We start from the raw sequence: 21,286 nt of genomic DNA on the forward strand, positions 1-21,286 counted from the left end.
CAAACACACCAAGCAGCAACAGGATTTCACAGTCGCACCTGCTCTGTTCTGAACTATAAAGAATGGGAGCCTACCATTTTACCAAGATCCCACCCTCCCACTGTGATCTCCCCAATCCCATAACACCGCCTCTCATCCCTCTACTGTTGTTTGGCCCGTTAAGAGTAATTTCCCTCTCATGGCCAGTCCTGTCTTCAACTGTTAATATTTAAGATCTGGAATCGGCCCGCTCAAATCCCAAGCTCCACACTTCAGTTGTAAATATCCTCGTTAAGCTTCCTCTTTGACGGAGTGAGTGTGTGTTACGAAATGTTGTTTTGTTTCACCGTGAGGTACTTTGATGTACAGAGGGGCCACGCCACGGGATCGGAGGGCTGCAGACTCAGGAGGCCCCATCGCGAGCACAAGCTTCCCCAGCGCCCGGGACACCTTCAAAAGGCGATGCCGCGGAAAGGCGACGCCTTGATCCGACATTGAGCTGGCGCCGCACACGGGACGTGCTGGTCACGACCGTCCGGGAGGAGGTACAGGGGCCTGAACCCTTTGTGAGCAGCTTCTCCCCCGCCGCCGTCAGATTTCTGACCAGTGAACACCACCTCGCGATGTTTGCCCTTTCTTCACTACTTACTCATTTTGTATATATTTCTATTTCATCGTTCGGTTTTATGTACTGCTGCCGCAAAACAACACATTCTAGACATATGTCAGGGATATTAAACCTGATTCTGATTCTTTGGCCTCGTTATTTCATTATTCAAATTCTTTAAATTAGTTATTCTGGACCAATAAATCTGGCGATGTCTTTCATTTCATCAGACATTCCGCTAGACAAGAGACTGCCCATGCCCGAACGCAGGGAGACAAACTAGATGCTGGAGGAACTGAGTGGGTCGGGCAGCATCTGTAATGGTGGAAGGATCTGGAAAGTCGGGGTTTCGGGTGGAGGCCTTTCGTCTGGACTGGATCCTTGGGCTGATCGCAATGTCAGGGGGAACCACCGTGGCGCCACCGTCGTTCAGTTAGACAGGCGGCCGCGGACAACGAGGTCTCGGCCCGAAACGTCGACTGTTATTCATTTCCATAGACGCTGCCTGAGCTGCTGAGTTCCTCCAGCATTTTGTGTGCGGTGCTTGGATTTCCAGCATCTGCTGAAGCTCTTGTGTCACGGGCAATGAGAGGCAGCCAGACCACTTCTCCAGTGGCCGCCTCTGGCTCTCGGATCACTGCTCTGGCCTTAGCTGGGTCGCCCGAAGCTTCTTGTGGGGTTGGGCTACTTGGATACGAGAGAGATTATCAGAAGTCAAACAGCACGGGAACACCATGTCCGTGTTGGCTGTCTATTCTAATCCTATTCCCCAGAACTCGGCCTGGCATTCTAAGCGCTCGTCTCCAGAATCCTTCCATATTATGCGGATGTCTGTTCCCAGCTCTTGCCTTCAAACAGTGGATTCTGTGACTGTCCGAGCGCTGCGTGATCTGGGCCAGGGGTTCCCAACCTTGTTTATGCCGTGGACCAACAACGTTAAGCAAGGGGTCCATGTTCCCCAGCTTGGGAACCCCTGACCTAGGCTCTCTCATTCACGCACTCGCGAGATCGGGGCCGTTACAGTCCACCTGTTGCTCCCCCTGTCTTCCTACATTCTGAGCGAGCCGAGGTAAATTAACTCGGCCAAGGTTGGACATGGTCTCAGGCATAATTACAATCCCACACCTAGATCCGCCTCCTTCTAGCCTGATCTGTAAACCCATACCAGGGAATGCACTACCACGGGGTAAGAACTCACCCCTCGAAACCTCCTTGAGCGCAAACGGCCACCAGCAGAGCCGAGAAAAGCAAAAGCTTCCTCATGGTCAAGTCTAGAACATAGAACAGAGACTTGTGGACAGACGCGAAGTCCCGGAAACATTTAAAGGGCGAGAGGAGAGGGACAGCCTCCTTGTCCGGAGATTAATGACTGACATCAATCTACGAAAAGCTGGAGACATTCCCACACAATATGTTATGATATATTATATCAAAACTGTTGACTTTTCCAGGGGAAAAAACCCTAATGGTTCACAGTACCAATATACACCAACATAATGACTTGATGACGTACCAATAAATTGGACACATAGGGGTATACAATCAATTCATTCAGTAATGAATTGGGGTTACTGGATTATCTGATAACAAATAATTACTGTATATAGCCGTGTGCCCCAGACAGCGGTGGCTTGCCTTCAGGCAGAGCTAGACTTTATTGGGGAGTGCTGGCAGGGTGTAAATGGGATTTTTAAGAGGATTAGGACAACTTTCTTGAATTCCGTCCAACAAAGTTGTGCGGACAGGAGTAGGAAGTCACAACACGAAACGGACCTTCCCTAGTTGCCCCTGAATTTACGCCAGTTATTCCTTTCAGAATCAACAATTGAATCAGGATTCATATATAATCTGAGCAGGATGGTATTCTGGGCCGAACATATTGATGCAATTGCAAAGGCAGCGGCTATATTTCATTGGGAGTTCGAAGAGACTTGCTTGGTAAATCACCAAAGATACTCGCAAATTTCTACAGATGTATCGTGGAGAACATCCTGACTAGTTCAATCACCGTGTGGTGTGGAGGGGGTCACTGCACAGGATCGGAAACTCAGCCAGCTCCATCACGAGAACCGGCCTCCCCAGCACCGAGCACACCTTCTGTCACAATGGGGGGGGGGGCGTTGGGAACGGACCCAAATGCAAGACATGGACACTGAAATACAAGGAACAGGACCTGACTAGAGTAGGGACGTGACAGGATACAGACAAGGAGCAGGGACAAGAAAGCAGACTTGGGCTAGGACACGGACAAGAAACAGGGAACCCAGACAAGGAACTATGAGCTAGGAGCCTGGGCTTGGGCTCCGAGCCAGAGACTGGACAAGGACCCAGGACCTGGGTCTTGCCTCGGGCTCGGACCCCAGAATCAGGCAAGGATATGACATGACTACAGGACAGGATGCGTCTGGGGTCTTGGCTCTTGGAATGCGGAGGCTGATAACTCGGAGGCTGGAGCTCAGAGACAGACTGGGAACTGTACATCAATATGGAGCCGGGACTTATCCTTCGAAAAGCCAAGACTCACCTTTAACACAACACCAACATGAGACAGGACAGTACATAGACATAGAGCCAGGACTTATACTTATTCAAGCTGGGACTCAACTTCATCTCCACACCAAGGTGGGACAGGACCATCCGTCGGGTAATGGCAGAACGGCTGGACTTACTCTACAGAGGAAAAGACAGGACCACCCCGCAGGGCAACAGCAGAATGGCCTGACTTACTCCACGGAGGCGAGGACAAGAAGACACAAACACCAAATAATGACAGACAGTTCCATCTCTGCATCGGGGTTGCTCCAAGTCACAGTTCAGCCAGCAACCTCAGCTGGCTACGGAAACAGCCGGATCCCTACCTAGCTCAGAGTAGCTGACAGCCACTCAGCTGGCCCGGGAAACAGCAGAATCCATACCACAAAGACAGTTCCAACTACTGACAGCAAGGCTCCATGAAGCGATGGCTCTCCAACACGGCCTAAAGATGGCAAATGGCCGCTCTAGCCTTCCACCAGCAGATTGCTCCCAGGAAATCTTGACAAGACAAACCAATAGCCCACAGTTGTCCCCAAGGCCACTTATATTCCAAGCCCCAAGATGGGAATCAGGTGCCTATGATTAACTCAACCAAAACAAGGGACAGCTGGAAGACCCAGAGTTCTGAGTCCATGGACCGGACCGTGAACTGGAATGCGGACTTCATGGACCGCATCATGACATCTTCAAAAGGTGATGCCTCAAAAAGGCAGCGTCCGTCATTAAGGACACCCATCGTCCTCTTCTCGTTGCTACCATCTGAGGTACTGACTTATGGTGTATTGTAGGTGTTGCATGGCAATATGAGATGAGAATTGCTAATAAACAATTTATTTCTGTTAATATGTCTTTATGTCATCACTATTGGGGAAATACAACAGTGAATTTTATTATAGAAATTTGTCGCGGAAGAATATTTTGCTTTTTTACTATAAGATTTAATCACCTTTGTCCCTGTACCAAAAGAGACCAAGGTACCATGCCCGAACGACTGGCGTCCTTTCGCAATCACCTCAGTAATAAGCGAATGCTTTGGGAAGCTGGTCAAGGATTACATCTGCAGCTTGCTACCACCCACACTGGACCTCCTACAATTCGCCTACCAGCACAACCGATCGATAGACAACACAATAGCCACTGCTCTACATACTGTCCTTACACACCTGGAGAAGAAGGATGCTTATGTGAGAATGCTGTCCTTGGACAACGGTTCAGCATTCAACACCATAATTCCCTCCAGGCACAACAAGAAGCTCAGAGACCTCGGCCTTGACCCTGCCTTGTGCAGTTGGATCCTGGACTTCATGTCAGATCGCCGGCAGGTTGTAAGAGTGGGCTCCCTCACCTCCAACCCTCTATCTTTCGACACAGGAGCCCCTCAGGGCTGCGTACTGAGTCCCCTCCTTTACTCCCTGTATACCCATGACTGTGTCGCCACCCACAGCTCCAATCTGCTAATTAAACTTGCTGACAATACGACATTGATTGGCCTTATCTCAAACCATAATGAGGTGGCCTACAGAGAAGAAGTCATCTCTCTGACACAGTGGTGTCAAGAAAACAACCTCTCCCTCAATGTCGCAAAAACAAAGGAGCTGGTTGTGGATTACAGGAGGAATGGGGATGGACTGTCCTCTATTGACATCAATGGATCTGGGATTGAGAGGGTGAACAGCTTTAAGTTCCTCAGCATCCACATCACCGAGGACCTCACGAGGTCTGTACACACCAGCTATGTGGTGAAAAAGGCACAACAGCGACTCTTTCACCTCAGATGGTTGAGGAAGTTTGATATGGGCCCCAAATCCTAAGAACTTTCTACAGGGGCACAATTGAGAGCATCCTGACTGGATGTATCACTGCCTGGTATGGAACTGTACCTCCCTTAATCACAGGTCTCTGCAGAGAGTGGTGCGGACAGCCCAGCGCATCTGTAGTTGTGAACTCCCCATGATTCAGGACATTTACAAGGGCAGGTGTGTAAAAAGGGCCCAAAGGATCACTGGGGACCCAAGTCACCCCAATCACAATCTATTCCAGCTGCTACCATCCGGGAAATGGTACGGCAGCATAAGAGCCAGGACCAACAGGCTCCGGGACAGCTTCTTCCACCAGGCCATCAGACTGATGAACTCACACTGATTTGAGTATACTCTATATTACATTGACTGTTCTATTTATTATAAATTACTATGATTTCATATTTAGATGGAGACGTAAGGTAAAGATTTTTATTCCCATGTATGTGAAGGATGTAAGAAATAAAGTCAATTCAATTCCTTCATTTAGGGTTCTTTTGGTGTTAGCGGAAAAGTCAATAACATTTGGGGTTAAGTGAATCATTATTATTATATAGCCGTGTGCTGCAGCCTGCTTCCAAGATTGTCAAGCCGAGGGGTGGTAGTGGGTTCAAGCTCCTCACGGCATGCGCCTCAAATAGCCTCTGACAACCAAGTCCAACTCCCGGCCTTCTCGTGTGGTTTAACCTCCAAGCCCGGTGGAACTGTTTCTACTGATAGGAGAAGGGGCGAAGGCGGGTTCTGGCGCCTTAAAACCAGCGCTTCGGGTAGGTGGAGCTCGTCAGCCTGGGAAGACAGTCCATCTAAGAGAGGGAAACTCTGATTTCAAACCTCCGCTGCCTTGCGGCCATACCCACTGATAGGAAAGGCTTCGGGAGTAAACCCTGAGGCCAAATCCACAGCCGGAGACCCTAAGGCAGTCCGACATTGCCTTCAACCTCATTCTGGCAACTCCTGCGACGACACCGGTGCCAAGCTGTATCGGCCCTTGCCCTTCCCTTGGACAACATCGGTGTTGTGGAGAGGGGAGACTTGCAGCGTGGGCAACTGCCGGTCCTCCATACAACCCTGCCCAAGCCTGCGCCCTGGAGAGGACACTCCAGCGTCGCCTCACCGCGACAGCACAACACGGAAAGCAGCAGTCTATCGGTTATAAGCCTGTGCTCGACTGGCGTAGAGCAAGGTGCCAGGGGTTGCTTTCGATGGAGAGAGAGACCGTTGCGTCTCACTGGACAGCTTCCCCCCGCCTCAAGCTGGGCAGCCCCCAGCCAGTTAGGGGCTGTCCCGCCACGGTCTGCCCGCTCCACGGGGTGCACGGGGCTTAGGGATACAAGTAGCCCGAACCGCGGACTGTAAACGCTGCACCAAGCACAACTAGAAGACAAAGAAAGAAGCCAGCACTCAGACTAGGATGCTGGAATATATGGACCATGACAACTGGAATATCAGATGACCTTCGGGAGGTCAGCAACACACGCAAGACAGCAGTGATTAACAACGAACTGTCGAGACTGGAAGTGGACATCGCAACACTCTAAGAGACACGTCTCTGAGAATCGGGAACCCTATGTGAAAGAGACTATACCTTCTTCTGGCAGAGGAAGGGCTCAGACGAGACCAGAGAGCATGGTGTCGGCTTTGCCGTGAAGAACTCGCTGCTGAAGATGGTAGAGCCTAGCGAAAAAGGGACAGAGTGGATTTTCTCACTTTGACTCCACACATCCGACAGGCCTGTCAACCTTGTCAGCGTCTATGCCCCAACCCTCTACTCCACACAAGACGCAAAGGACAAGTTCTACGACCAGCTCTCAATGTTGATACAGGAGATCCCAAGTCAGGACTGGTTGCTGCTACTTGGCGACTACAACGCCAGAGTCGGCACCGACCACGACTCCTGGCCAAGCTGCCTGGGGCGGTATGGGATTGGCAGCATGAATGACAACAGGCAACGACTGCTCGAGCTTTGCATGCTCCATGAATTGTGTGTTACCAACACCTACTTCCAGACCAAAGCTCAGTGCAAACTGTCTTGGTGGCATCCCCGCTCCAAACACTGGCACCAGCTAGACCTGATAATCACAAGACACCGTCAACTGAGAAACATGCTCATGACTCGCTCCTTTCAGAGTGCCGACTGCGACACGGATCACTCTCTGGTTTGCTGCAAGATCAGCCTTCGGCCGAAGAAGATGCACTAGGCCAAGCCTCCAGCATCGATGCCAGTAAGACATAACACCCAGACAAAGCTGCAGAGTTCATCAGGTCACTGGAGGATGCTCTCCTTGCAGACCCACCAGAAGGAGATGCTCAGCAGAGATGGGACTCTCTCAGGGACACTATCCACAGCACTGCACTCAAGGCCTTCGGGAAGAGCTCAAGTAAGCTCACCGTTGTCATCGAGGTAAAGCGTGTTGCACTACTAGAGCACAAACTCCACCCCACCCAGGCAACACTGCAAGCGCTAAGATCAGCAAGAAGCAAGGCCCAGGAAACAGCCAGGCGCTGTGCAAATGACGACTGGCTACAACTCTGCGAAAGCATTCAGTCATCATTTGACACAGACAACATCCGTGGAGTGTACGAGGGGATCAAGAAAGCCATCGGGGCAACCCAGAGCAAGACAGCACCATTGAAAACCATAACAGGCGAGACCATCAATGACAAAGGCAAGCAGATGGAGAGATGGGTGGAGCATTACTCTGAACTCTTCTGCAGAGAAAACAGCATCTCGGACAGCGCGCTAGATGCCGTGGAAAGCCTGCCTGTCATGGAGGAACTTGATGCATTGCCGACTGCCGAAGAACAGAGTAAAGCTATCGACAGCCTGCCCTCTGGGAAGGCACCAGGACTGGATGGCATTCCACCAGAGGCCATCAAGTGCGCAAAGGACGTCCTGTTAAACCACCTGCACGAACTACTGTGTCAGTGCTGGATAGAGGGAGCAATGCCGCAAGACATGAGGGTTGCAACATTGTCACCATATATAAGAACAAAGGGGACAGAAGCAAATGTAATAGCTACAGGGGAATCTCCTTGCTGAGCATCGTTGGGAAGGTCTTCACCCTCGTGGTCCCGAACAGTCTGCAGAAAATAGCCGGAAGGGTATATCCCGAGTCTCAGTGCGGTTTCGGGTCAGAACACTCTACAATTGACATGATCTTCTCCGTTCAACAGCTACAAGAGAAATGCAGAGAGCAAAGACAACCACTCTACATCGCTTTCATTGACCTTACGAAGGCCTTTGACTTCGTGAGCAGAGACGGCCCGTTAGAATCCTCGCCAGAATTGGTTGCCCCCTGAGGCTCCTCAGGATAGTTCAGTCATTCCACACAGACATGAAGGGCGTCTTTCAGTTCGACGGCTCTTTTTCGGAGGCCTTCAACATCCGCAGCAGTGTGAAGCAGGGCTGTGTGCTTGCCCCCACCCTGTTTGGCATCTTCTTCGCAGTCATGCTGCAGCACGCCTTTGGAACATCAACTGATGGTGTCTACCTCCACACCAGATCGGACGGGAGGCTGTTCAGTCTGTCCTGGCTGAGGGCGAAAACCAAGGTTCGTGAAGTACTCATCAGGGACATGTTGTTTGCAGACGACGTGGCACTGGCAACACACTCTGAACAGCAACTGCAACGCCTCATGGACAGCTTCTCAAGAGCCTGCCAGGACTTCAGCTTGACCATCAGCCTGAAGAAGACCAACGTGTTGGGCCAAGGCGTTGAGCACACCCCTGCCATTACCATCAAAAACTACGAGCTGGAGATAGTTCATGAGTTTACATACCTTGGCTCCACCATCATGGACAGCCTCTCCCTAGACTCCGAGATCAACAGATGGATCGGACGAGCAGCCTCAACATTCGCCAGGCTGACAAAGAGAGTCTGAGAGAACAGAAAGCTGATAATGCACACCAAAGTTGCAGTCCACTGGGCCTATGGCCTCAGCACACTGCTTTACAGCAGCAAGACCTGGAGCCTCTACTCCAGACAAGAGCAGCGTCTCAACACCTTCCACCTTCACAGCTTGAGACGCATCCTGGACATCAAGTGGACTGACTGAGTCACCAACAATGAGGTCCAGGCCCACGCCCAGATACCCTGCCTCTTCACCCTGCTCCAACAACGCCATCTCCGCTGGCTGGGCCACGTACACCACGTGTCAGACGGGATGATCCCGAAAGACCTGCTGTACAGGGAACTGGCCTCTGGCAAGAGAGCACAAGGGCAGCCTCATCTTCGTTTCAACGATGTCTGCAAGAGAGGCATATACTATAGTCACTGAAAATGAATGTTGAGAGGCAGGAGGACATCGCAAGTGATCGCTCTCGCTGGAGGCTGGAACTATGCAGAGGTCTAAAAAGAGGAGAAGAGAAGCTGAGGCTTGCTGCTGAAGAAAAGCGCACTCGTCGGAAAAACAGCACCAAGACAACACTGGAGGACAGCGCCTTCAAGTGCAGTCACTGCAGCTGAGACTGTCGCTCCCATGTGGCCCTCTACAGCCACGACAGATGCTGCTCTAACACAGACTGAAGCAAGACTTTCCAGGCGCAGATCCACGGTCTCGCGAGACTAACAGATGCCACCAACCAAGCTGCAGCCAGTAGCAGTTCGCCTTTGGCCTGCGGTAGTTGCTGGCAGGGCACAAAGAGAAGGTTTGTGAAGGTTTGAGGGTAGCAGACACCAACAGAATCAACAAACTCATTCGTAAGGCCAGTGATGTTGAGGGGATGGAACTGGACTCTCTCACGGTGGTGTCTGAAAAGAGGATGCTGTCTAAGTTGCATGCCATCTTGGACAATGTCTCCCATCCACTACATAATGTACTGGGTAGGCACAGGAGTACATTCAGCCAGAGACTCATTCCACTGAGATGCAACACAGAGCATCATAGGAAGTCATTCCTGCCTGTGGCCATCAAACTTTACAACTCCTCCCTTGGAGGGTCAGCCACCCTGAGCCAATAGGTTGGTCCTGGACTTGTTTCCTGGCATAATTTACATATTACTATTTAATTATTTATGGTTTTATTACTATTTATTATTTATGGTGCAACTGTAACGAAAACCAAATTCCCCCGGGATCAATAAAGTATGACTATGTTTTAAGCTGCAGCGCGGACTTGCGGTGGAATCTCCGGACTGCAGGTCCAGAACGCGGGCTAGGACGTGTAGTACATGTGTCCGGGCGGCAGAGGGAGCCCATGAGCAGCTCCGGCTCCCGCGTTTACCGCTGCTGTTCAAATCGCCCGGGCGACGCTGTCGTGACGTCTGCCAGCGGAAGCGTTCTTCACTTCCGGTGGCATGGCGATGAGTGTGGGGAGGAGAGGTCGCAGTTAAGTGAGTGAATGAATGAAAGGAAGGAGAGAGTGAAAGTGGGAGGTAAGTTAGGAGGAGGGCAGAGGGAGGATGGAGAGAGTGAAGGTGAGCATGAAGGGAATGGAGAGGAGATAGGAGGTGTGCATTGGGTAGGTCAGGCCATTGCTTCACACTAACGGCACCAGTTACCAGAGGGAATGGGGGGGGGGAATTGAGAGGGGTTTGCTGGCGAAACAGAGGGGCAGGAGGCATTATAATGGGCTTTTGTTTGGTTATGGGGGGATTGAGGGGGTTTGTTGGTGAAACAGAGGGGCAGGAGGCATTATAATGGGCTTTTGTTTGGTTATGGGGGGATTGAGGGGGTTTGCTGGTGAAACAGAGGAGCAGGAGGCATTATAATGGGCTTTTGTTTGGTTATGGGGGGATTGAGGGGGTTTGCTGGTGAAACAGAGGAGCAGGAGGCACTATAATTGGTTTTTGTGGGGTTATGGGGGTATTGAGGGGGTTTGTTGGTGAAACAGAGGAGCAGGAGGCATTATAATGGGCTTTTGTTTGGTTATGGGGGGATTGAGGGGGTTTGTTGGTGAAACAGAGGGGCAGGAGGCATTATAATGGGCTTTTGTTTGGTTATGGGAGGATTGAGGGGGTTTGCTGGTGAAACAGAGGAGCAGGAGGCACTATAATCGGTTTTTGTGGGGTTATGGGGGTATTGAGGGGGTTTGCTGGTGAAACAGAGGGGCAGGAGGCACTATAATGGGCTTTTGTTGGGTTATGGGGGTATTGAGGGGGTTTGCTGGTGAAACAGAGGGGCAGGAGGCACTATAATGGGCTTTTGTTGGGTTATGGGGGGATTGAGGGGGTTTGCTGGTGAAACAGAGGGGCAGGAGGCACTATAATCGGTTTTTTGTTGGGTTTTGGGGAGGTTTGTAATGGCTGGAGTTTCCAAGTGAGGGGACTGAGTAAAATATAAGATTTGATGAGGGTTTGAAGGGGATGTCTCTCTTGTAGGGGAATCTGGATTTAGGGGTTACAAAAATGAAGTCGAGGTGATTATTTTCCCCTCAAGTGAGTCATAAAAAATATAAGAATTAAGGATGACTCGCCCATTGAGTCTGCTTCTCTCATTAAGATCATGACAGATCTAACCCTCTCGTAATGATTTTGATTCCCCTAATGTAAGGGGGAAGGAGGTGGTGGGACCTTGAAGCTGTTCCTCAGAGTGGATTGGAAGCAATGTTTTTGAATACAGAGGCAGAGGAAAGGACTCCTGATTTGGGGTGGGGGGGGGATGAAAGGTTAGTGAAAGACAGGATACAGAGGAGTCTAGGATACTTTTTGATCAGCATGGTGGGATGGAGTGACTTATTTCTGCTGCTGACATGTAGGTATCAGTCTGGTGCAACTGAAGCCTCTATACTGAGCTGGGGAATGTCGCCCATTCCTGGGCTTTGTAGAACTGGAGTGTTTGTAACCAAAGCACACTTGCTGTTTGCTTGATTTATGAGCAACATCTGCTCAGAGTGATTGTGCTTGCAATCTCCAAGCACTTTGTCTTGATCATTGGATTTGGGGAGTATATTCATCCTGTGATTATTGATCATTGGATTTGGGGAGTATATTCATCCTGTGATTATTGATCATTGGATTTGAGGAGTATATTCAGCCTGTAATTATTGATTATTGGATTTGGGGAGTATATCCACCCTGTGATTATTGATTATTATTGGATTTGGGAATTTATCCTTCACTGAAGCCCAGATGATGATCATTTTGACATCCACAGAGATGGATCGGGTACCTGGCACTGTCCTTATTGACCAGACTATACAGATGAGGAAGGAGGCACAGACCAGGAAGGTGATACTAGTGTGGGGCTTGCTCAATGTAGGTCTCGCAGGGATGGTCTACATGGAAATGTAAGTCATTGTTCCTTTGCTTCTGGTTTTCTATTATAGCAAAAGACTTTATAATTTGGTGAATAAACTCTTCTGGTCGATCCTCACCAGCCAGGCCATGCTGGACAAGCCCAGGCATCGTCCCTGAAGAAGATGGCAGAATTTGCCATCGAAGCGTTGGTTTTAGTTGACAGCTGTACCTGGCTGGAAGCCCAAGAAGACTTTATTCATCATATACGCCAGGAAGGCACGAGATCCTTCTTCAGCTTTATAATTTACACAAAACAGAAAACAGTTACACTTCAGTTGCACTTTTCTCAATCTCTGGATATGTCAGGACAATGGAAAAAGTTCTGATGTGTATTAATTGTACCATGAGGTCAGCAGTTCTGCTCTGATATGTTATTTGAGGGAGATTATTACTTCAGGACATACACTCAGTGACCACTTTATTAAAAAACCTCCCGGACCCCATAGAGTGCATGTTCATGGTCTTCTGCTGCTGTACGCCATCCGCTTCAAGCTTTGACAAGTTGGGCCCTTAGAGATACTCTTCTGCACACCACTGTTGCAACACGTGGTTATTTGTGTTACTGTTGCCTTCCTATAAGCTTGAACCAGTCTGGCCTTTTTCCTCCAACCCCTCTCAATAACAAAACAGTTTCGCCCGCAGAACTAGGAAGATTTGAGGAAGTAGAAGGGTGGGTTAGTAAGTTTGCTAATGATACAAAAGTTGGGGGTGTTGTGGATAGTCTGGAGGGTTTTCAGAGGTTACAGTGCGACATCGATAGGATGCAGAACTGGGCAGCTAGAGCTCAACCCAGATAAGTGTGAAGTGATTCATTTTAGTAGGTTAAATTTGAAGACAGTATAATATAAATGGTAAGACTCTTGGCAGTGTGGAGGATCTGAGAGATCTTGGGGTCCGTGTCCATAGGACACTCAAAGCTGCTGCACAGGTTGACAGTGTTGTTTAGAAGGTGTATGGTGTGTTGGCATTCATCAGCTGTGGGATTGAGTTCAAGAGTCGTGAGGTAATGTTACAGCTATATAAGACCTTGGTTAGACCCCATTTGGAGTACTGTGTTCTGTTCTGATTACCTCATTACAGGAAGGATGTTAATGTTGTAGAGAGAGTGCAGAGAAGATATACGAGGATATTGCCTGGATTAGAGAGCGTGCCTTATGCAAATAGGTTGAGTGAACTTGGCCTTTTCTCCTTGAAGTGACGGAGGAGAGGTGACCTGATGGAGGTGTATAAGATGATGAGAGGCATTGATCATGTGGCAGCCAGACACTTTTTCCCAGGGCTGAAATAACTAACACGAGGGGGCCCAGTTTTAAGGTGCTTGGTACAAGGGGGATGTCAGAGGTAAGTTTTTCTCAGAGTGCTGGGTGTGTGAAATGCACTGCCAGTGAAGGTGGTAGAGGAGGATACAATAGGGTCCTTTAAGAGGCTCTTGAATAGGTGCATGGAGCTTAGAAAAGTAGAGGGCTACATGCAAGGGAAATTCTAGACAGCTTCTAGGGTAGGTTACATGGTCAGCACAACGTTGTGGGCCGAAGGGCCTGTAATGTGCTGTAGATTTTTTTTGTTCTATGTTCTAACTGCCGCTCACTGGACACTTTTGGTTCTCGCATGATTTTCTGTAAGCCTTAGGACAGAGGTTCTTAACCTTTTTTATGTCATGGCCCCTACCATTAACCGGGTCTGTGCACCCCAGATTGGGAACCTCTGCTTTAGAGATTATTGTGCAGAAAAATCCTAGGAGATCAGCAATTTGTAAGATACTCTTCCACCCTGTCTGGCGCCAACAATCATTTCATGGTCAAAGTCACTTAGATCACATTTCTTCTGCATTCTGATGTTTAGTCTGAACAACAACTGAACCTCTTGACCATGTCTGCATGCTTTTATGTATTGAGTTGCTGCCACATGATTGGTTGATTAGATATTTGCATTATCATGCTGGTGTAGCTAATGAAGTAGCCACTAAGTGTAATTTCCCTGCCCTCCCTCTCAATTACATCTATTTTACTGTTTAACTCTCACCTCGGCTAGCGGCTTAATATAGGGGGATGATAGCCCCCCGGCCCGGCCAGACTTAGAAATCTCGTTTGGGTGGATGCTGCATGATGTGTTCCCTGTTACAAATCAGTACCACAAGATAACAAACAGTATACAATATGCGATTAAAAAATTGACTATAATTTTAATAGTCTTAATTTGACTATATGATTAGTAAAAAAAAAGAAAAATGGCCTATTCTCATGAAACAAGGTTGGAGCTCACTGATAAGGCCGCTCGTCAACCATCAACCCCCTCCGATCATCGCTGACCTTCAGACCCTCGCTCCAAGTCCACTGCTTCCGAGGTCTCCCAATTCTCTCCTCATCTCTCCCTGGCAAAAGACCCAGCGAATTCCCGGCTCCCAGACACACAAGAAAGAACAACATCCTGCTCATTGGCCAACATGCCCCGTTATCTCTAGTCATAACCCAGACATTGCTGCTACAGAGAAACCATTACCTCAGCAGTGGAACATTACAGAGAAGCCAATACATTAGCAGTGAAATCTTACAGCGTGTTACATTATAAGAAAAAGCGTTTGTTAGAAATCTGAAATATTAAAGGGACAATGGTGCTCTGATAGAGTGGCTGCCTTAGTGTCAGAGACCCAGGTTGAGTTCGAGCTGGGGGGATGTTTGTGTGCAGTTTGCATGCTATACCTTTAAGTGTGGGTTTACATGGGTGTCTGATTCTCAACATTCAAATTTATTATCAGAGTACATACCTGTCAGCCCATACAACCCTGAGATTCCTTTTTGCAGGTATTCTTAGCAAATCTATAGAACAGTGGCTGTAACCTGTAAACATCAGGAACTTAACTGTAAACAAACTGTGCAAATGCTGATATAATAACGAGCATGAAATCCCAATATAACAGAGTCCTTAAGTGAGTGTAGCTGCCCCCTGTTGATCAAGATCAAGGCACCTGGAGCCTGCTTCCCACCCCACTCCTTCCGATGTTCCTGGCCTCTGCTTCCCTTGACCTCTGTTGATCAGGATTGACCACAGATGCTGCATTCTTGCTGTCTACTGTACGTTGGTGCAGCATCATCAGTCGATATGCACACCAGACCAGTACGACGTGGAGAGTAACCTGTTGCCCGTGCAGCAGACTCCCCCTCTCCACACAGCTGATGAATCCAAAGGAACGGCGCCAGTAGTGTTGTAGAAGTTACCAGTCAACGTTGAACTCAACGTAGGACTGCCTTAGGGACTCCAGTTCTGGATTTTTCCCTCGGGGTTTACTCCCAAAGTTTTCACCATGAGTGGGTATAGCTGCAAGGTGTTGGAGGTTTCAGATCAGAGCTTTCCTTCTACTAGCTGAGCTGCCAACCACGGCTGCTGAGCCCCATCTGTCCAAGGTGACTGGTTTTAAGGTAGCAGTAACCTACTTTTGCTCCTTCTCCTGTCAGTAGAAACAGTTCTGCCAGGCTCAGTAACTAAGCCCACACATGATGGCCAGGAGCTGGACCTGGTTGTCAGAGGCTATTTGAAATGCATTGGGAGCATTTGATAGGTAGTGGGATTTACCACTGCCAGCTATAACGATCTTAAGCACACTAATTGTTGACAGTTCACAATGTCCCAGCATAACCCATTAAGTAGAGTCCATCTCATAACAAACAGGATTCACCAGATAGCTCAGGAAAGAGCACCGGTGGAATCGCTCGCACTTACACACTGCCAGTCATAAATGGCTGACTGTGAATAGGCTGATCTGTTAATAGTCAGCTCATAACAAGGGCTTGTAATTTCAAAACTCATGATCTGCTTTCTATATTTACTGAACTACCGATGTAAAAACAATGGGCCAGGAAATATTCACTTGTGCTGAGTGAGCACATTAGTTATTACCTCTCCCCCCCCCCCCCGTCTGAGCTCAGTCAAAGTATCCCATTTCCATGTAGAGTGGAATTTTTGGGGAAAAATTGGTTGTATTGTGTTTTTTAAAAAAAAAGCAACTTTTTGTTTTTAAATCTCATTTTGCAGGACTGGCAAATTGCTGTACAAATTCTACAAGATCAACTACTGGCCCCTGTGGTATATTGGTGAGTATTTCCAATTTCTAGTGACCCTGCTGCCCCGATTCAATTCAAGAGGGCTGATCCTCTGCATGATGGAGTCACAGTTAGGCTATGTCGTGGGTTCTGCCTGCATGCTTCAGATCGGCAGCCTTTCCCCCCCTTTATTTGAAAATGCACAGAATCCTCTTGCATGTTAAGTGGCTGCTGCTCTGCCTGGGTTCTTCCCTTCAACCTAACCTCTGTTATGAGGTCAATTTATATCCCAAGAAGCATTCTATTGTGGTTTTTGCAGCCTCCTGCACGACAGAGCCTCTTTCCCTTTTTGTATTTATTATTAAAATTATTTACTTAAATTTATTTAGGATTCGGCTTCCATCACATGAATGGCACAGTAATGTAGCAGTTAGTCTGATGCTGTTACAGCATGGGATGTCAGAGTTTGTACATCTTCTCCAGGGATTGTGTGGGTTTCCTCTGGGTGCTCTGGTTTCCTCCCACTGTCCAAAGATATACCGGTTGGTAGGTTAATTGGTCGTTGCAAATTGTCCTGTGGTTAGGCTGGGGTTAAGTTGGGGGTTGCTGGAGGCACAGCTAAAAGGCCTATTCCACACTGTATCTCTAAGTACATAGATACAAAACTCTGCTTGCCCTTTCCATAAAACATACTGTTGCAACAGAATTGGGCTACTTGACGCATCGAGTCTGCTCTGCCATTTCATCATGGCTGATTTATTACCCCTCAACCCCATTCCCATGCCTTTGGTGCTCTGACTAATCAAGAACCTGTCAACCTTTGCTTTAAATATACCCAATGACTTGGCCTCCACAGCTGTCTGTGGAATTGAATTCCACAGATTCACCACCTTCTGGCGAAAGAAATTCCTTATCTCTCTTCTCATGTCCTAATCTGCCTCTTGAACATCCAGTGGCTGATTGTATAGTAATCCGGTGGAAGAACCTGCATGTAAATCTTGTGTCCATGCCTGTAGCTGAAAGTAGTCAGCTTCTCACAGTCCATGTGATAGATATTACGAGCATTGTGTTCTGTCTATGTTAGTTGGAATGTTTTAAATATTAAGTAAGAATTGTACATTCATGTTGACCTCTTCTGTTGCGAGTCTTTGTAATGGCGCTGCGGTGGCATAGCGGTTCGGTAGCATAGCAGTTAGGGCCGTGGTATTACAGCTGAGTTGAGAGTTCAATCCCAGTGCCCGCTGGACACCCTCCTCATGAAATGGGTGGGCTTTCCTCCCACAGTCCAACCACATAGCTGGTGGGTTAATTGGCCTTTGTAAGTTGTTCTGTGATTAGGTTAGGGTTAAATCGGGGCTGTTGGGGGTTGCTGAGGGGGTGCGACTCAAAAGGCCAGAAAGACCTACTCCGCACTGTACCTCTAAATAAAAAAACTTGACGATTTACTTCTCTCCTTTTGTTCCAGAGTTCGGTCTGGTTGTCTTGTTTTGTCTTAATGCCTTAACTGATTTCTGGCGTTACTTCCGGAGTGCTGTAGTTCCAGCCAACCTAGTGATGACCCCACAGCAGCAAACGCTACTGGGAATAATCAATCCGGGTAAGTTGGAACATAGCCGAGGCACCTTTGAAGGAAAGAGTACTGATTGGGATTAAAGATCTTCTCTTTGTTTCGTGCCATGTGCAATCATGGATGACGTGAGTTCAAAGGCTACTGAACAAAAGGCGTTTGTTGCTTCTTGCGCTCCAAGTGCTCTGTTCTACTGAGGGGTTAATTGGGCAAACACATTTATTGCTGTGGGCACGGAGCAGGGTTTGGGTGTGGAGACATCAGTGGTGTTGTGGGTGTTGTCCTTGTGATGGTGACCCGCCACTGGTCAGGGTCAACCATGGAAGTTGCATCCTTGCTGTCAAAGGCGATGTACAAGCCAGCTCAGAGTGATCTGGAGGGCAAGCTGCTGCCCATGTAGCACACTCCCCCTCTCCTTACAGCTAACAAATCCAAAGGAATAGCAGAGACCAATACAGTTTGACACCAGCGGCGTTGCAGGAGCTGCCAGTCAGCGTTGAACTCAACATAGGAATCCAGCTCCAGAATTTCCCTCGGTTTACTCCCGAAGACTCCCCTGAGAATGGGTATAGCCGCAAGGCAGTGAAGGTTTGTGATCAGATGAGCCCAGCCTCCTGTAATTAGCCTTGTATTGACTGCACATGTTGGCCTCTTACACTGTGGACCAGCGCTGGGGAAGAAATCAGCTAGGTATTGTGCACAACCGGAGAATTTTAAGGAATGTCATAATGGGATCAGGATAGAACACCTTTTGATAACTTCTGAATTGAAACTTCTTTTGACAACACTGATACCTGTGCCTCAGTCAAAGCTACTTTCTTCTTATCACTGCATTCAGGGCTTACCTGGCCAGTGTACATGTGAATCAGGTAGAATTCCATAAGTTACTACCTCAGTGGTTGCTTTAAACATTAACTCTTTGTATTTCCCCAGCAACACTTTACCTACATCTAAGTGACGGCTGCTGGACCTTCTTAGTCCAAATTCAGTCTTCAGCAAATAGCAACCGCAAAGCATACGTTACCTTGGGGGGAGGGGGTGAGGGTGTCAAATGTGTGATGAGCTCTTTATTTCCCCCCCCCCCTTGCATATTTTAACATCTGTAAAGCTCATTTCCCTTAGCACAGTTGAAACAGTCAAAACTATTTGTCCATTAGCAAGGGGATCTGGGAATACAGGTCCATAAATAATTGAAAGGACAGTATTGGGTCCCTTATCTTAGAAAGGATGTGCTGCGATTGAAGAGAGTTCAAAGGAGATTCTTGAAAATGATTCCAGGATTAGATAGCTTGTCATATGAAGAGTATTTGTTGTCTCTGGGCTTGTATTCACTGGAATTCAGAAGAATGAGGGGTGACCTCATTGAAACCTATTGAATGGTGAAAGGCCTTGATAGAGTGGATGCGGAGAGGGTGTTTCCTATGCGGAGAGGGCGTCTAAGACAAGGGGACACAGCCTCAGAATAGAGGTGTGTCCTTTTAGAACGGAGATGAGGAATTTCTTTAGCAAGAGAGTGGTGAATCTGTGGAATTCTTTGCCACAGGCAGCTGTGGAGGCTAAGTCTTTGTATATTTAAGGCAGAGGTTGATAGATTCTTGATTGGTCAGGGCATGAGGGATATGGGGAGAAGGCAGGAGACCGGGGCCAAATACCCTGTTACTTTGCTGTACTTTTCTTTGACTTCATAACTCTAATAAGCTGTTGTTACCTTGAAACTATCCGTGTACTCTAACCCCGAAATCACTGCACTGAATGGAAACCCTCACTTTTTCAAATCTCTTTTTGATGCCAGCCTTTCACCACACAAATCTCTACTGCACCTGTCCATTACTTTAATCTCTATCTGTAGTAGAAAAAGTCAAAACTCTACCTAATGATCGTATCAGCACCCTGACTGAAGTTCTACGACAGTCTCCTTGTTATTAATCTCTCTGCTCCACACATCAAAACTGAGGAAGAAATGGAAGACTAGCAGAAGATATAATTGCATTGGGGTGGTGGTTGATGTTGAGTAGTGTGGTATCATAGCGGTTAAAGCAATGCATTACCACCAGCGATCACCAATTAGGATTCAATTGCTGCCACTGTCTGTAAGGAGTTTGTACATTCTCCCGATGACCGCATGGGTTTGCCCCAGGTTCTCCAGATTCCTCCCACAGTCCAAAAAGATGTACCAATAGTCAGTGAGTTGTGGACATGCTATGTTGGCACCGGAAGTGGGCTTTTGTGGGCTGCCACCAGCGTTTCATCAGACTGTATTGGCTGTTGACACAAATGATGCATTTCGCAGCCTAGAGAAAATCTGCAGATGCTGGATATCCAAGCAACACACACAAAATGCTGGAGGAACTCAGCAGGCTGGCAGTATCCATGAAAAGATTATAGTCAATGTTTCAGACTGAAACCCTTTGGCAGCGCTCCTGTGTGTTTCTTGTACATGTGACAGATAAAGCTAATCTTTAAAGTAAGAAACAAGGGGAAAAGCCAAACATTCTGTGAGGTTGCAGGGAAAAGCTAGCACACGTAGGTTGGAACTTTGAACTAACAGAGAGGACATCTTGTGTTGACTGTTATAATACAAAGATGAAAATGTGGCAGCAGAGAGGCCAGGCTTGGAGTCTTGTATAGCTTTTAACCTTGTAACATGTGCCAAGGCCCTTTACAGGAACATTTTGCATGTGGCAGCGGGAGATGAAGATGACAAATAGTTTGGTTTTAAATAAGGAGGCAAAGTTTGCTGAATTTCAAAGCTTCAGGCCCAGGCAGTTACAGTCATTGGAGGGCTGAATTTGAGTAATGTGATCCTGAGGCATGTAGATCTGGAGAGGAAAAGGAGGGGCAAAGTCACGGATGGAATTAAAAACTATAATAATTTTTAAATTGATGTGCTTTTGGACGGGGCATTTTAGATCTTTATACTTTATTGTCGCCAAACAATTGATACTAGAACATACAATCATCATAGCGATACTTGATTCTGCGTTTCCTGCTCCCTGGATTACAAATCGATTGTAAATATTAAAAGTTTAAATAATAAATCATAAATAGAAAATAGAAAATGGAAAGTAAGGTAGTGCAAAAAAACCGAGATGCAGGTCCAGATATTTGGAGGGTCCAGGTCAGGATCCGTTCAGCAGTCTTATCACAGTTGGAAAGAAGCTGTCCCCAAATCTGGCCGTGCGCATTACTATGGTCTGTAAGCATAGGTGATGAATGAATCAAAGTCAGTGTAAGTTAAGAAACTGAGGGGTGGAAATTGAGAGGTTGATCAGGTTAGGAAGGTTGCTGTTATTAGTCGAGCCATTGAGCTCAAAAGCCAAGAAGTTGTGTTGCAACTTTATAAAGCAGGTAGGCCATATCTGGAGTATTGCATACTGTTACAGGAAGGATGTTGAGGCTTTGGGGAGGGTGCCAAAGGGGTTTACCAAGATGCTGTCTGGATTGGAGTGGATGTGCTATCATGAGAGGCGGGATAAACTTGTTTTGTTTTTCCTCTGGAGCATCGGAGGCTGAGGGGAGATCTGAT

At 47.8% G+C, this 21,286-nt stretch overlaps 1 protein-coding gene across 2 annotated transcripts in view; it reads left to right on the forward strand.

Annotated features, from left to right (window-relative positions):
* The first annotated feature begins 10,171 nt into the window (after window positions 1–10,171).
* The window catches only part of tmem209 (transmembrane protein 209), a 28,078-nt gene continuing 16,963 nt past the window's right edge, over window positions 10,172–21,286 (forward strand). Inside the window, exons 1-4 of one of the 2 annotated variants that reach the window (XM_063072194.1) lie at window positions 10,172–10,251; window positions 12,014–12,146; window positions 16,186–16,244; window positions 17,659–17,790. In XM_063072194.1, coding sequence (XP_062928264.1) covers window positions 12,016–12,146; window positions 16,186–16,244; window positions 17,659–17,790 — 322 coding nt within the window. In that variant the 5' untranslated portion in view covers window positions 10,172–10,251; window positions 12,014–12,015. Of the gene's footprint in view, window positions 10,294–12,013; window positions 12,147–16,185; window positions 16,245–17,658; window positions 17,791–21,286 lie in introns of both variants that reach the window. The other variant, XM_063072192.1, reaches the window with a different exon arrangement.

The sequence above is a fragment of the Mobula hypostoma genome, chromosome 20 (genome assembly GCF_963921235.1).
Source record: "Mobula hypostoma chromosome 20, sMobHyp1.1, whole genome shotgun sequence".
Classification (NCBI taxonomy): Eukaryota; Metazoa; Chordata; class Chondrichthyes; order Myliobatiformes; family Myliobatidae; genus Mobula; species Mobula hypostoma.